Below are 13,541 nucleotides of genomic sequence, written 5' to 3' on the forward strand. Positions count from 1 at the left end.
AGTTAAATAAAAATGACGATATTAACAAACCAGAAGTTTTGTTAAATTCTAGTCTGGGTCGTTAATTCCTATGTGATAAAACCCTAACTGTGAGTGTGTGTGTGTGTGTGTGTGTGTGTGTGTGTGTCGTGTTTTTTAATCTCAGGATCAGATGTAAAGATAAAATGGGATAACTGTTGATGCAAATGCTGTATAAATTGCCAATGCTGTACTAACAACAAAAAAGGAACGGCTTACCTAAATGGTTTCTATTTTAATATAAAAGAAATCCTGGGGCGCCTGGGTGGCGCAGTCGGTTAAGCGTCCGACTTCAGCCAGGTCACGATCTCGCAGTCCGTGAGTTCGAGCCCCGCGTCAGGCTCTGGGCTGATGGCTCGGAGCCTGGAGCCTGTTTCCGATTCTGTGTCTCCCTCTCTCTCTGCCCCTCCCCCGTTCATGCTCTGTCTCTCTCTGTCCCAAAAAGAAAAAAAAAAAAAAAAAGTTGAAAAAAAAATTTAAAAAAATATAAAAGAAATCCTAACTAGGTTATGACAGATGAGAGACTCTCCAGGTGAGGCAGGAGTAATTTAACAGGTTGCCCAGCTTTCTTGCTCCAGGGTTTCAACCCCTCGGATTTCTTCCTTTTGGAAACATTACTGAATTCCTACCATAAACCATTAGGTGGTAGGTCCTTCTTCCTTTTTTTTTCTAAAATTTTTTATTAACATTTATTTATTTTTGAGAGACAGAGAGAGACAGAGTGTGAGCCGGGGAGGGGCAGAGACAGAGGGAGACACAGAATCCGAAGCAGGCTCTGGGCTCTGATCTGTCAGCACAGAGGCCGATGCAGGGTTCAAACTCATGAACGGTGAGATCGTGACCTGAGCCGAAGTCGGACGCTCAACCACTGAGCCACCCAGGTGCCTGCGTAGGTCCTTATTCTCGATCTTCCAGAGGTGCCTAGTTGTCCTCTTCTTCCTCCTCTCCCTCTTCCTCTCCCAAGTCAAGGTTCTCTACCTATGAAAACTTCCTGCCCCTTTGGAGTGGAGCACCCCCAAGCCCTTTTCTGGTTGCACTTGGCACAGCTGAAATGAACGGACATTTTTGAAACTTTTCCAGATATTAAGGGGGAACCCCCACCTCCACCCCCCCCCCTGCCCCGCCACCAGCCAAAGTACAGTCATGTTTTTAAAAACAGAATTACACATAGGAAGACTGAAGGAAATGAGACAAAACAAAACTATCCTGTCTCCAGCCGGATTTCATTTCCTAAACTTCTGCTTCTTACACCCCTTGTTCTTTCCAAGAAAGCGAGTCTTGCCCATCTTTCAAGAAACAATGAGGGCTCAGTGGCATTTAAGTCCCATGTCCAAATGAACAAAGCAGCCACTATATTCCAAGTCCTCATCCCCATAGAAACCTGGAGCACCCTTTTCTTCTGATTCCTACAGGGACAAGGGTGGTTTATTTTCAGCAGATTGGTGGTAGTGTTGTTATTATTATTACTATTCTGAGGTTAGTTTGGCTAATTAATAAATCTAAGGAACTTTTGAGGTATCAAACGTTCTACTAAGTTCTCTGTACTTCAGCTAACAGCCAAATTTGCAAAGACCGTGAAAATAAATTAGGATAGGGCTCACATCTCCCTGTCTCAGGGGTGCGGAGTGTTCTTACAAGGTTTTGTTTCATCTCCTGCCAATTCTAAAGGGGTATGTAAAGCAGATACTATTACCTCTTGTACCGAAAGGAGAAGGAACGTGCCTAAGAAGTCACAGCTTGCCTGAATTGACACCTGTTCTGGCTGACCTAAGTGAATTTCTCTCTTTATTTCAAATTCCTTAGTGGAATCACCCGTCTGGGCCAGTAAGAAATGCGCTCAAACTGGAGTAACTGATTCCCCACTGGGAGGGGGATGGTTAGCCCTCGGTAATGCGGGCTTTGCCCCCACCACGCAGGCCGGGTTGTCTTTGTGTTTTATATCAGCAGGCTGAGGGTATCTCTGGTGTACCCCGTTTGCTGAGTTCCCTTGAGAATTTTCCTGGGTAGTTTCGTCGATTGGCTCAGCACCATAGCATATCACAGAAACGGAATACGAAACTGAAAAAACGCAAAGCACGTGGCATACAGGATCTCACTTTTCTTGGCCTTTCTCCCGACCCGTAGCCGCGCCCTGTTACGACTGCGTGGGTGACTCGCCTATAAAAGGCCGTCTCCGAGCGTCTTGTCGCCACAATCTCTTCCTGTTCTTGGTGCGTTTGTTGTGGCTTCTAGCTGGGACCGCAGTGGCCGTGAAGATGGCGTCTACCAGCCGGTTAGTATGTCCGGCCGAGTCGGGCGAGGTGAGGGGCGGGCGGGAAGTGCCAGGGTTGCTAGGCTGCTGCCGGGGCTGCCGCGTCGGGCAGAGAGCCCCGGAGGTGCGGGGAGAGGCGGCGGACTGGCTGGCCGACCCGGACAAAGGCACTTCCAGACGGCAGTGCTGTCAGGGGTGTCGCAGGGAGTACCGAGCCGTCTGCGTTACCACTCCACAGTCCTGACTTGTTTTCTCACCCAGACACCAACCCTGTGGGGGCCCCTGTGTTCCCAGCCCTGGCTTCGCATCTTTTGGGGGGGTATTTTAACCCGTCTTTTTTCTTGTTAATTTTTCCTACGCTTGCTTTTCCAGCTGTGGCTCAACCAGCCCGCGATCCTTTCCAAAGGGCGAGAAGGGGCTAGTCCCAGGCCCCTATCGATCTGACAGCTAGAAAGTTAGGGACGTCAGCATTGGTAAGCCTGGTGGAAACTGGTTACCATCGCAGAGGCCTTCTGAAATGGAAGCTAGGGCATTTACCAAGAGTTGATAGGTTTCCTTCTAAGAGGTTTATTTTTCTACAAATGTCTTCTGCTTACTCCTGAAGAAAATCTTGCTTGCAGAAAATTATTTGCATATGTTGGGAAGTCACTGTCTAATATATTTTTAAAATGTGATGTATTCCTATCTACAGGAAATGCTTGCACTGCCCTTAGAGACAGCCTTTAATCCTGTGATCAGAAAAATGCTTGTAGACCCTAATTATATCTCTCATGATCACTATGAGGTAGATATTAGTATTTTTGCATAAATGTAAACTGAGTCATGCCAAGGTTGACTTTTCCAAGGTTAGTGTTCGAACAAAGTGTAGAATCTCTTATCTGTTTTCTGTTATCACACAGTTGGTCCCTAGTTAACTCATAATGTATTAAAAGTATCAAATTAAGTACAAATTCGAATTAAGTACAGTATCAAATTCTGTAGCTTCTGAGAGGCAACTGTGGCATAATTTTCTGAACTTGTTATCTTCTGTGGAATTGAGTTCCTGATGAAAGCCATTATCACAAAGTAGTAAGCTGAAGTCCATGCCGTTTTGTGTAACTGCTAAGACTTACTACTTCATGTTACTGTAGTTTTAGAAAAGGTGTTGGGGAGGCAGTGTTAGCTAAAACAACCTGGAAACAACTCTTAAAGCCACTGACACTCTTGTTTACTGATTGTAATTTTATGATTGAATGCTCAATCATTCTGTCTGGGTGTGGCTCTGTTGGGAAACGCTTCCTTGTAGGTAAGTGGAAAACTTCAGTTTCCCAAAGACATCTAAATACGACTTATATTCTCTCGTGGCGATAGATCTGAAAGGTAAATGTGATACTTGGGCACAGCTTTTCCATATGATAGGACAGGAAATTGTAAGAAACGTTGCAACATTAAATATAGTAAATTCACGTGATAGATTCTTTACCAAAATAATTTTGCTTTGTGTGAGTTTTGTCTTCTTCCTTTGTTAAAAAATAATCTTTGAAATGAATTTTTTTCTGGAGATGTCTAGGTTTTAAATATGTGTGTCATTGCAGTTGTCTGTCTCTGAAGTTTTTCTACCAGTGAGAACAAAGGTTAAGTGTTAGTATTTCTGCCTTTAGCTTTGTTTCCCACCCCCCCCGAGGAAGATGTACAGTTACTAGGTTATGAAACCGCCTGATGTTTTCACAGAGAAGAGCACGAATGTGAGTTCAGGTCTAAACTGCACTACTTAGTCTGTGATTTCAGGCTAATCGTTCTCTGATCGTAATCTTTGGAAGGGAAATATGCTTATTTTGCAGGGTTGCTGTGAAGAGTACTGATATATTTATGGCATTAGACACACAGTGGACTCCCAATAAGTGATAGCTATAAAGTGAGATTTGGATTTATGTGGTTTCTTAGGTCCTTTAAATGATTTTAATGTCATTGGTGTTTGGTTGTTTACACCATTCCTTTCCTTTCGTTTCTCTCTCTTACTTCCCCCCACCACCCCACTCTTGTGGTTCCTCTTTTACATCACTCTTGTGGGTATTCTGATCGAAAGTTGACCAGTTTGTCATGATTCATTTTATTTTGGATCAGTAACACAAATAGTACAAAAACAAAACGAAAAGTGAAAAGCAGTTTCTTTTCTTCCCTCTCAGCCATCTCATTCTCCCTCAGAGCAGCCACTGTGACCAGTTTCTTGGTGTTTTCCTAATGATTCTGAGGTTTAACAAACATATGCATGTAGTGCTAACCTCTCTTCTTCCCCCAAAGGATGTTGTAAATACTGTTCACTACCTTGCTTTTTACCTTTTTTCATGAAGTTAGTACACACATTTTAAGTGCACGGTTTAGTTGGAAAATGAGCACACACACATAGCTACCACCCAGGTCAAGAAATTAAATACGACTCGCACCCTGGAAGCCTCCTTGTGCCCTCAGTCATTACCCTTTCCCAAAGATAACCACATCCCAACTTCTAACTCCATAGATTTGTTTTGCCCACTTTAAGGTTTATATAAATGGCTTATATTTTCTTCTCTGTCTAGTTTCTTTTGAACAACATTTTGAGAGTCATCTTTGTGATTGCAAAAACTGTAATTCATACTTTGTCCAGTTTTGTATAAAATCCCTACCTTACTCTTTTCACTTAGCATATCTGGTTTTTTGGGGGTTTTTTGGCATATTTTTGAGGTGTTTACATATCATTTATATACTTACAGACAAGAAGATAATTCTACTTTTTAATAGCAAAAACTATATTAGTCCTTATAGTTGTATGATATGTGCCATATGGCTGCCCATTTGCAATTACTGTTATTCTAACATTTTCCTTTATTTCAACATAGTTTTTCATAATTTATACTAAGTTCTTAATTTATTTGTTATAATGTATTAGAATATTTTCCTAATAGGAATTTATGGAATGAGTGTGACTATAAAGCAAATCTCCAGTTCTCTATTTCCCCATTTTCCCACTGAAAAGATCCAAGACATGTTCTGGTTAACTTAAATATATACATTTTGGGAACGTGGATTATTTTATCACTTTTTCAGTGAGAATCACCTGTGTTGAGAGTTAACTTTCCGATTTGTGTTTGCTGACATTAGAAATTTATCCAAAACCACAAATACCTACTTACTACTGTAAGAATGGTCGATGATGTCTTCTGAGTGTATATTTGTGATGGCTATAACATAACCTTGTATTGTAGTATTTCAAGTGAATGTTTAAAGAGGGCTTATTTTGCATAATACCAAATATTTATTTATTTAAGTAATCTCTATACCCAACATGGGGCTTGAACTCACAAACCTGATATCAAGAGTTGCACATTCTTCCAACTGAGCCAAACAGGTGCCCCTACAGAGTTCATGTTCTTTTTTTTTTTCTTTTTGAGAGAGAGTGCGCGAGCATGCACACATGAGCCGGATAGAGGAGCTGAGGGGGAGAGGGAGAATCTTAAGCAGGCCCCAAACTCAGCACAGAGCTCAACCCGGGGTTTGATCCCATGACTCTGAGATCATGACCTGAGCCGAAATCAAGACAGTCATTCAACCAACGGAGCCACCCAGGTGCCCCGATACCAAACATTCATAATTGTGTATAATTAATAAATCCATGTTAAATATTTTTGTTGCTTTTTATATTATTTTATATCTTGTTAAAAAGTGTTTATTGATTTATTCTGAGAGAAAGCACGCTCTACCTGGGGAGGGGCAGAGGGAGAGAGAGACTCCTAAGTAGGCTCCATGCTGTCAGCACAGAGCCCTACACTGGGCCGTATCCCATGAACCTGAGCCAAAATCAAGAATCGGATGCCTCAGGGTGCCTGGGTGACTCAGTCGGTTACGCGTCTGACTTCAAGTCAGGTCATGATTTTGCAGTTCATGGGTTCAAGCCCTGCATTGGGCTCTGTGCCGACAGCTCGGAGCCTGGAGCCTGTTTCGGATTCTGTGTCTCCCTCTCTCTGCCTCTCCCCAACTTGTGCTGTCTCTCTCTCTCTCTCTCAAAAATAAAATAAAACATTAAAAAAAAAAAAAAAAAAAGAGTCAGGTGCCTAACCAGCTGAACCAGCAAGGTGCCCCATTTTATTACTACTTTTTAAAGTGAGCTCTACACCCAACGTGGGGCTTGAACTCACAACCCTGAGATCCAGAATCACGTGCTCTACTGACTGAGCCAGCCTGGTGCCCCCTTTGTTGCTTTCTAAAACTGATTTTATTTTGTCTTTTAAGATTAGTGTGTCTTCTGCAAACTGCTTTATTTTCAAAATAAAATGATCAAGCACATTAGTACTATGACAAATAGAATAAAAAGTAGTTTTTGAAACCATTTCTTGAGTGATCTAGCAAACTCAGTTTCTGGACTAAATGAAATCATTGATCTTAAGTTCAGCAGAGGTATATCTACCACCCTCCTTTATCATACCCATTAGGTTCAGTGTGTACTATTCTAAATCTATTACTAAAATATCCAGCAAGTAGGAAAAAACAAGACTTGAAATGTATTCTCTGACCAGAGAAGTAAGTGATAAGTCACACAATCCAGATGATTATATGTAAATGTCACAGGTTATAAATGGTAGCTAGTCATTTCTATGCTAATCAGGATTTTTAAAAATCTCAGTAGCCTGTACGAAGAGAAAAAAACACTTGCTTTCCATTTAGGTTTTTAAAGCTTCCATGTCTGCAAATAAGTTACTGTTCTTAGAAAAAACAATTCCAGTGGAATCTATCTGTTAATGACTAGCTGGAATTAAAAATTACCTAACTGGGATATTTATTTTGAAGATTTCGCTTGAGTGTATTATACATGGATAGTATTGGAAAAGTATTCAGAACCCTCATTTTTTTCCCCTAGAACACTACTTTGTTACATGTTGGTTGGGAGGATATAAAAACAATTTTTTTTTTTTTTTTTATTTAGTTTGGATGCTCTTCCAAGAGTCACATGTCCAAACCATCCAGATGCGATTTTAGTGGAGGACTACAGAGCTGGTGATATGATCTGTCCAGAATGTGGCCTGGTTGTAGGTGAGCAATTATTATGGTTTTAACTGAAATCACTATTTTAGGTACTTTGCTTTTGTGTATTTCCCAAAGTGTCTTTTAATGAATACATTTTGATTTTTTCCCTACAGGTAATTCATATTTATTATAAAACAAAAAGAATTAGAAAAGAGTAAAATCAGAGACACCATATTTTATTGTTTATACGAATGCATATATTTCATAATGTGGGGTATGAAGGAACATTTAAAATTGAGACAGCCCGTCCAGAAGAAAAAGCCCTCAGTCCATAGTCTCCTGAGTCCTTAGTCTTAACTATTTGATGGGGTTTGGGGATGGTAGTAGTGACGCTTGTGTGTATGAAATAATAAATTTAATCCAACTTTTGTGGCTTTTAGATATTTAAACATGATTCGTTTCAGGGTAGTAAAGGTATAGCTGTACTGAGTCTCATTCCAGGCCTTTTAGTTAATAGATCCCATTAAATAGAATGACTTAAGAATTTCTAGTATAAAATTGTTATTGTCAAAAATACTGCTCATAGGAAATTCTTAAAAAATGAGAACAAACTGAGGGCTGATGGGGGGTGGGAGGGAGGGGAAGGGTGGGTGATGGGTATTGAAGAGGGGGCATCTTTTGGGATGAGCACTGGGTGTTGTATGGAAACCAATTTGGCAATAAATTTCATATATTTAAAAAAAAAATACTGCTTACAGTTTTTCATTTTGTTCCTGCTTTCTTACTTACCCAGATATGTAGCAGAACTTTAGAATATTCTTATGGTGGAGTTGTATTTAGCAACTGAAACAAAGGAGTAATACTTAGCAGTTCGAAATGCTTAAAAATGAAAGTGCTAGTAGGATTATGGGATGTATAACAGAAACATTGGTGGTGATATACTGTGGAATAGTGTTGGAGGATATCGGTAACATTCATCCACATAGCCTGCTTGCCTCAGACCTCCAGTGGGAGGCTTAAATCATACAGAGTTGTTAACAGGAACTGAAATCCACTTATAGTTGAATTCTTCTCAATAAGCAATATTAACAACTTATATATGCTGGGCACTTTTTAAAATGATTTCTGTATTCATTAAGTTTATCCTCAGAGAAACCTTTGAGGTGAGCGCCAATATTACCTTCATTGTAGAGATGAGAAACTCAAGTTTAGTGTGGCAGTGTAGCTCTACTGTCCGCACGGAGCCAATTTTCTATCCTGTATTGGCTTTTGTAATAAAATGAGTTCAGTCTGATTGGCAAACTGTGACCCACTGCCCGTTTTATATATGACCTGCCTGGTGAGAATGGCTTTTACATTTTTAAGTGGTTGAAAACAGTCAAAAGAATACTAACATTTGGGGACATACGAAAATAGTATCAAATTCAAATTTCAGTATCCATACATAAAGTTTTATTGGAACACAGCCACACTTGCTTGTTACATATTATCTATGACTGCTTTCACATGATGACAGTAGGACTCTGTAGTTACAAAAGAAACCATATGTGGTGCTCTCATCACTTCATACTGCCGCCCAGTGCACCATAAATCCCAGGAATGCACTTAAAACTCCTCAGCATCTTGAGTACAAAGTTTATCTCCATGCTGCAGCATTTTATTTTGTTACCATTGCATACCCATCGTGTCAAAAAACAGAAAGAAAAAAAGTGAACTTTGAAAGCCATGCCCTTAAGGTACAGTGGAGTGTAGGTTATTTTGTTATTGATCAAGATGGCAAAGCTCTGTGTTTATTATTCAGTGGTACGATAACTCTGCTAATAGATACAAGAAACTTAGGCATAAGCACTCATCCTGCCAATTCAGTAAAACAGCGATCAGAAAATTTAGAAAATGTAATGTCAATTATCTCATCACAGCAGAATTTCTTCACAAAAATAAAAGAATAAAAATAAGGCTGCATCTAAAATAAGTTTCTGAGTGGCTTATTTGTAGCTTATGCAGGGAAAGTCAACGATTAGTTAATGATGTGTTAATTAGTTCATGTTTGTTTGATTGTGGTAGTTGAAGAAATGTGTCCAGAGAAAACTTACTTAAGATGAACAGCTTCTCAGAAAAACAGTTGCTTGAAGAGTTGAGGATGTTGGGAACAACATCGATAGTCAATCAATTAAAGTCCAGGCAAATATCAAGGGTTTCTCCTAGACTCCTGATGACTAGGTAGATGTTACTGATACTGCTGAGTTGTTTATTCAAGGAGTCAGTGCAGAGTTTCTAGAGTTTGAATTGTCTGCATGGAAAAACTGCAGGAGAAACTAGTTTTAAGGAAATTACAAGAATGCTAATTCAGTACAACCTGAAGTGGAAACTGCTAAGATATATTATAACTGATAGATGGTAAAAATACGTGTGGAAGAAGTCTTAGGTGGACAGATTTACAAAGATTGTGAAAATGTAAGGTTTTTAAAGCTTCTAGTTATTCGTTGTATTCATCAACAGGTACTTGGTAGAAAAGGTTTGAATCTATCATGTTACTGATCAGTAGGGTCAGTAGTGAACTTCATTCACTCTCGTGGACTTAACTGTCATCACTTCATTGAATCTTTGTCAGAAATAGAAGCTGACTATCTTGACTTGCCCACCACACAGTAATTTGGTAGCTTAGCTGCAGCAAAGTTTTCTTGTAATTGTTTTTGAGCTCAGGGCCAAGGTTGAAATCTTTCTGAACCAGTACTGCCTTCAGCCACTGCTGTTTAACACTGAATGGCTTTAGAAATTAGCTTTTGCTGCAGACTTACTAATATTTCATAATGAATTCAACCTAGAATCGGAAGGCAGAACAGTGCGGATACGTTAAAATCACACTGAGGTAAGGTCAGTTTGACAACAGCTAACATTATTTGAATCCCAAATGGCGTCAAATTGCTTTAATGTATTTTATATACTTTCATTGCTGTCCAAAGTTAAAACGGGAAGTAGGGTCTTCATTCCCACACAAATCTGCAGCAGGTATATATTTAAAACTCAGACTGTATTTTAATCGGTATTTTCCAGACCTGAATGTAAGTGCAGAGGAAATTTTCATATTTCCAAATCCACTTAACTCTGCAATTAAGGAGCTTCCACCTAACTTTCAATTGGGAGTGATTAATCTACAATGTAATGACATGTTAAAAGGCAAAATATCAGAAGAATGTAATAAAATTCTATAAATGCCTTTCAGGCAGTGAATATGCTCAATTAAAATCATATGTTTGCAGATTAATATCAGTATTTGGCAGTACTTATCTGTGTGTGAAAAAGACTTAAAAAAGTGAAATACGTAAAATCCTATTAACAGCATTGACAGATAACATTTGTAATTGATTTTGATGATAGAGAACACGAACTGGATTCCAGTTAAGTGAAATATTCTCACCCCAAAAGAGAATGCTGTTCTTTCTCAGTAGTAGATTTGTATTACAATAAATTATCCTCAATTTTTATATTTTTAATTTCATCGGTAGAAAACCAGTGGAGTCTTTCCTCTTTATGGAAGTACCTATGTAGTATCCTCAGCTTAGCCTCTTGACCCACAAACCCTAAAATATTTACTATATGGCCCTTTACAGAAAAGGTTTGCCAACCTGTAAGTTAAATGAGAGCATTCTAATTCCAAAGTATTAAGATCAAACTGATAGTATGTAAGAGTGAGACAGAAGATTGAAGGTAATTTCAGCTTCTTGGGTCTCGTAAACGGAGCCATTTAAAAAGTAGTGCAGAAATACTGCATTATATCTCCAGCCCTTCCATCTGCTTCACTTCTGCTTCAGACTAGCAAGATATAGTTGGGTGAGATTAACCAACCGGAGAAGGAAGATCTCATTCACAAGGCTTTACATGCTTTTTTATGCTTGAAATCACGAACTTTTACTTGCATTTTTCTGCTTATATCTAAGCCAAAGGAAGTTAATTTTCTTTTAGTTTTGTTTAATTATCAGTCTTGAACACCAGCATTGGAACTACGATATTTTATCCTAACTAAAGCAACTAGGCTAAATTGTAAAGCCTGAAAATTAAAAAAAAAAAAAAAAAAATACAATCTGATTAAACTTCCTTTATATACACAGAAGTATCTTCTTGTAACAATTGGTTTTTCTGACCTAAACTGTAACAAACACCTGTTTTAAAATATACGGTACTAGCCTCATTCGCATATTTGTAGCATGTGTAATATAACCTGCAGTGTGTCCTGCAAGTGAAGAAACTATTCCATGAAGGTGGGCAGGCAAGACTCTGCTAACAAAGTTCTGTTTTGCTGAAGAGATGATCAAATTATGTTGAAAAGAGCTTAATTGAACATGACAGACCATGAGTCAAATTTTAAAAAACATGTGCATGCAAACAGATACACACAAACACATATATTACTATCATAGATCCATAATAAATTTAGATTCTATGTATATTTAATTAGACTTGCATCAGCTTGCTTGTTCATTTATTTTAAATTTTTATGATTTTTTTTTTTTTTTTTTTTTTTTTAGAGAGAGTGCATAAGCAGGGGAGAGGGGCAAAGGGAGAGAGAGACAGTCTCAAGCAGGCCCTCACCCAGCATGGAACCTGATGTGAGGCTCGATCCCAGGACCCTGGGATTATGACCTGAGCCAAAATCAAGAGTTGGATGCTCAACCTACTGAGCCACCTAAGCACCCCCAACTTGCTGGCTTAAAGGCATATGCTCTTTGTTGCCAGCTCAGTTCTGCCTTTATCTCTTATGCTATGGAGATAGGGAAGAAATTAGGTGAGGCAAATATTCCACAATCCACTAAGGGCATAAGACTAGTGGCTCTTTTCATACTTGTGTTCATAGAGATTTAAATCCAGCTGTCATCATGTGTCTCCTAATAAATTGTCTTGGTTTACATGGTTTGCGTGTGCTTACTGTAACATTTTACCTGGTCTGAAACTTTTTAGATTATACCATATTTATTGAATAAACGTTTACAGTAGGGTTAGGTTTAAATATCACCAGACAACTTTAGAAACTGGAACTCTTAGAATTGTTTTTGGACAACTCTGTACTTAACTAATATTTAATTTGGCTCAAAACTTAGGGCAGCCCATTGTCACTAACTCCTCTATTTATTTATTTGAAAGCATGCAAGTGGGTTAGAGGGGCAGAGAGAGAGAGAGAGAGAGAGAGAGAGAGAGAGAGAAAGAGAAAGAGAATATCCCAGGCAGGCTCTAAGCTCAGCATGGAGCACGATGCAGGGCTTGATTCCATGGCTCTGGGATCATGACCTAAGCCAAAACCAAGAGTCAGATGCTCAACCAACTGAGCCACCCAGGTTCCCCCAGCTACTCTTAATTTCCAACTCAAGACTAGATACTGCTCAACTGTCCTCTTTGGAGGCATATATTACCCCTTGCAACTGTCACCTTTTTTAGTGAAATAATTTGCAATAAAAAATATATTAATTTCACAGGATAAAAACTGCTTTTTCTCCAGTGTCTAACAACACTTTTTTTTTTTTTTTTTTTACTGTCCTTTAAACCTTCATTCAGTCTCCTTGAGGCCCACCACTGAGTCCCAAAACCAATGCCAAAGTGTTTTTGATTTTTCTTAAAGAAACATCGTACTTACAGGAGCCAGTTTCTGTTTTGATTACATAACAAACTATTGGAGAACTTAGTAGCTTATAGTAACCATTTTCTTTTGCTTATAGTTTTATGGGTCAGTAGTTTGGGAAGGACTTACCTGGGCCATTGTTTCTTTCCACATGGCACTGATTGGACCTGGAGTATTCACTTCCATGATGGCTTTTTCACTTATATTTCTGGCTCCTCTCTGTTCTTTGGCCTCCCCACACAGGCCATGCTCTAGGATTTCTCCACAGTTATCTCAGACTAGTCATATCTCATACATGGTGGTTGATTTCCAAGAGAAATATCCTAAGAGCATGTGTTTCAAGAGTGTGGAAGCTGGACTCAGGTAGTTAAGGGCTATGCCTGGCATAGGATCACTTCTGTATTGGTCAGAATAGTCATAGGGCCCACCTAGATTGGAAGGAATAGAGAGACGCCAACCACCAATCAGTGTCATAGACAGGGTCATGTTTCAGAAGAACATGTTGATGACACATATTATTGCTGCCATCTTTGGAAAAATACAGTTGGTCAGACATTCATTGTCTTTAATTTTTTTCCTCAGTACTTAAGTCGTATTTAGTTTCACCTGTAGCTGGTTCCCAATCTTTTGTGGCTATTTTAAATACTGTTTAACATTTAATAATTGTCTAATTGACTTTCCTCT

At 39.1% G+C, this 13,541-nt stretch overlaps 1 protein-coding gene across 1 annotated transcript in view; it reads left to right on the forward strand.

The window, feature by feature from the left end:
• The first annotated feature begins 2,182 nt into the window (after positions 1 to 2,182).
• GTF2B (general transcription factor IIB) overlaps positions 2,183 to 13,541 on the forward strand; it is a 33,566-nt gene continuing 22,207 nt past the window's right edge. Inside the window, exons 1-2 of the mRNA XM_049616847.1 lie at positions 2,183 to 2,290; positions 7,206 to 7,312. Coding sequence (XP_049472804.1) covers positions 2,274 to 2,290; positions 7,206 to 7,312 — 124 coding nt within the window. The 5' untranslated portion in view covers positions 2,183 to 2,273. The remainder of the gene's footprint in view (positions 2,291 to 7,205; positions 7,313 to 13,541) is intronic.

The sequence above is a fragment of the Panthera uncia genome, assembly GCF_023721935.1.
Source record: "Panthera uncia isolate 11264 chromosome C1 unlocalized genomic scaffold, Puncia_PCG_1.0 HiC_scaffold_4, whole genome shotgun sequence".
NCBI classification, from domain to species: domain Eukaryota; kingdom Metazoa; phylum Chordata; class Mammalia; order Carnivora; family Felidae; genus Panthera; species Panthera uncia.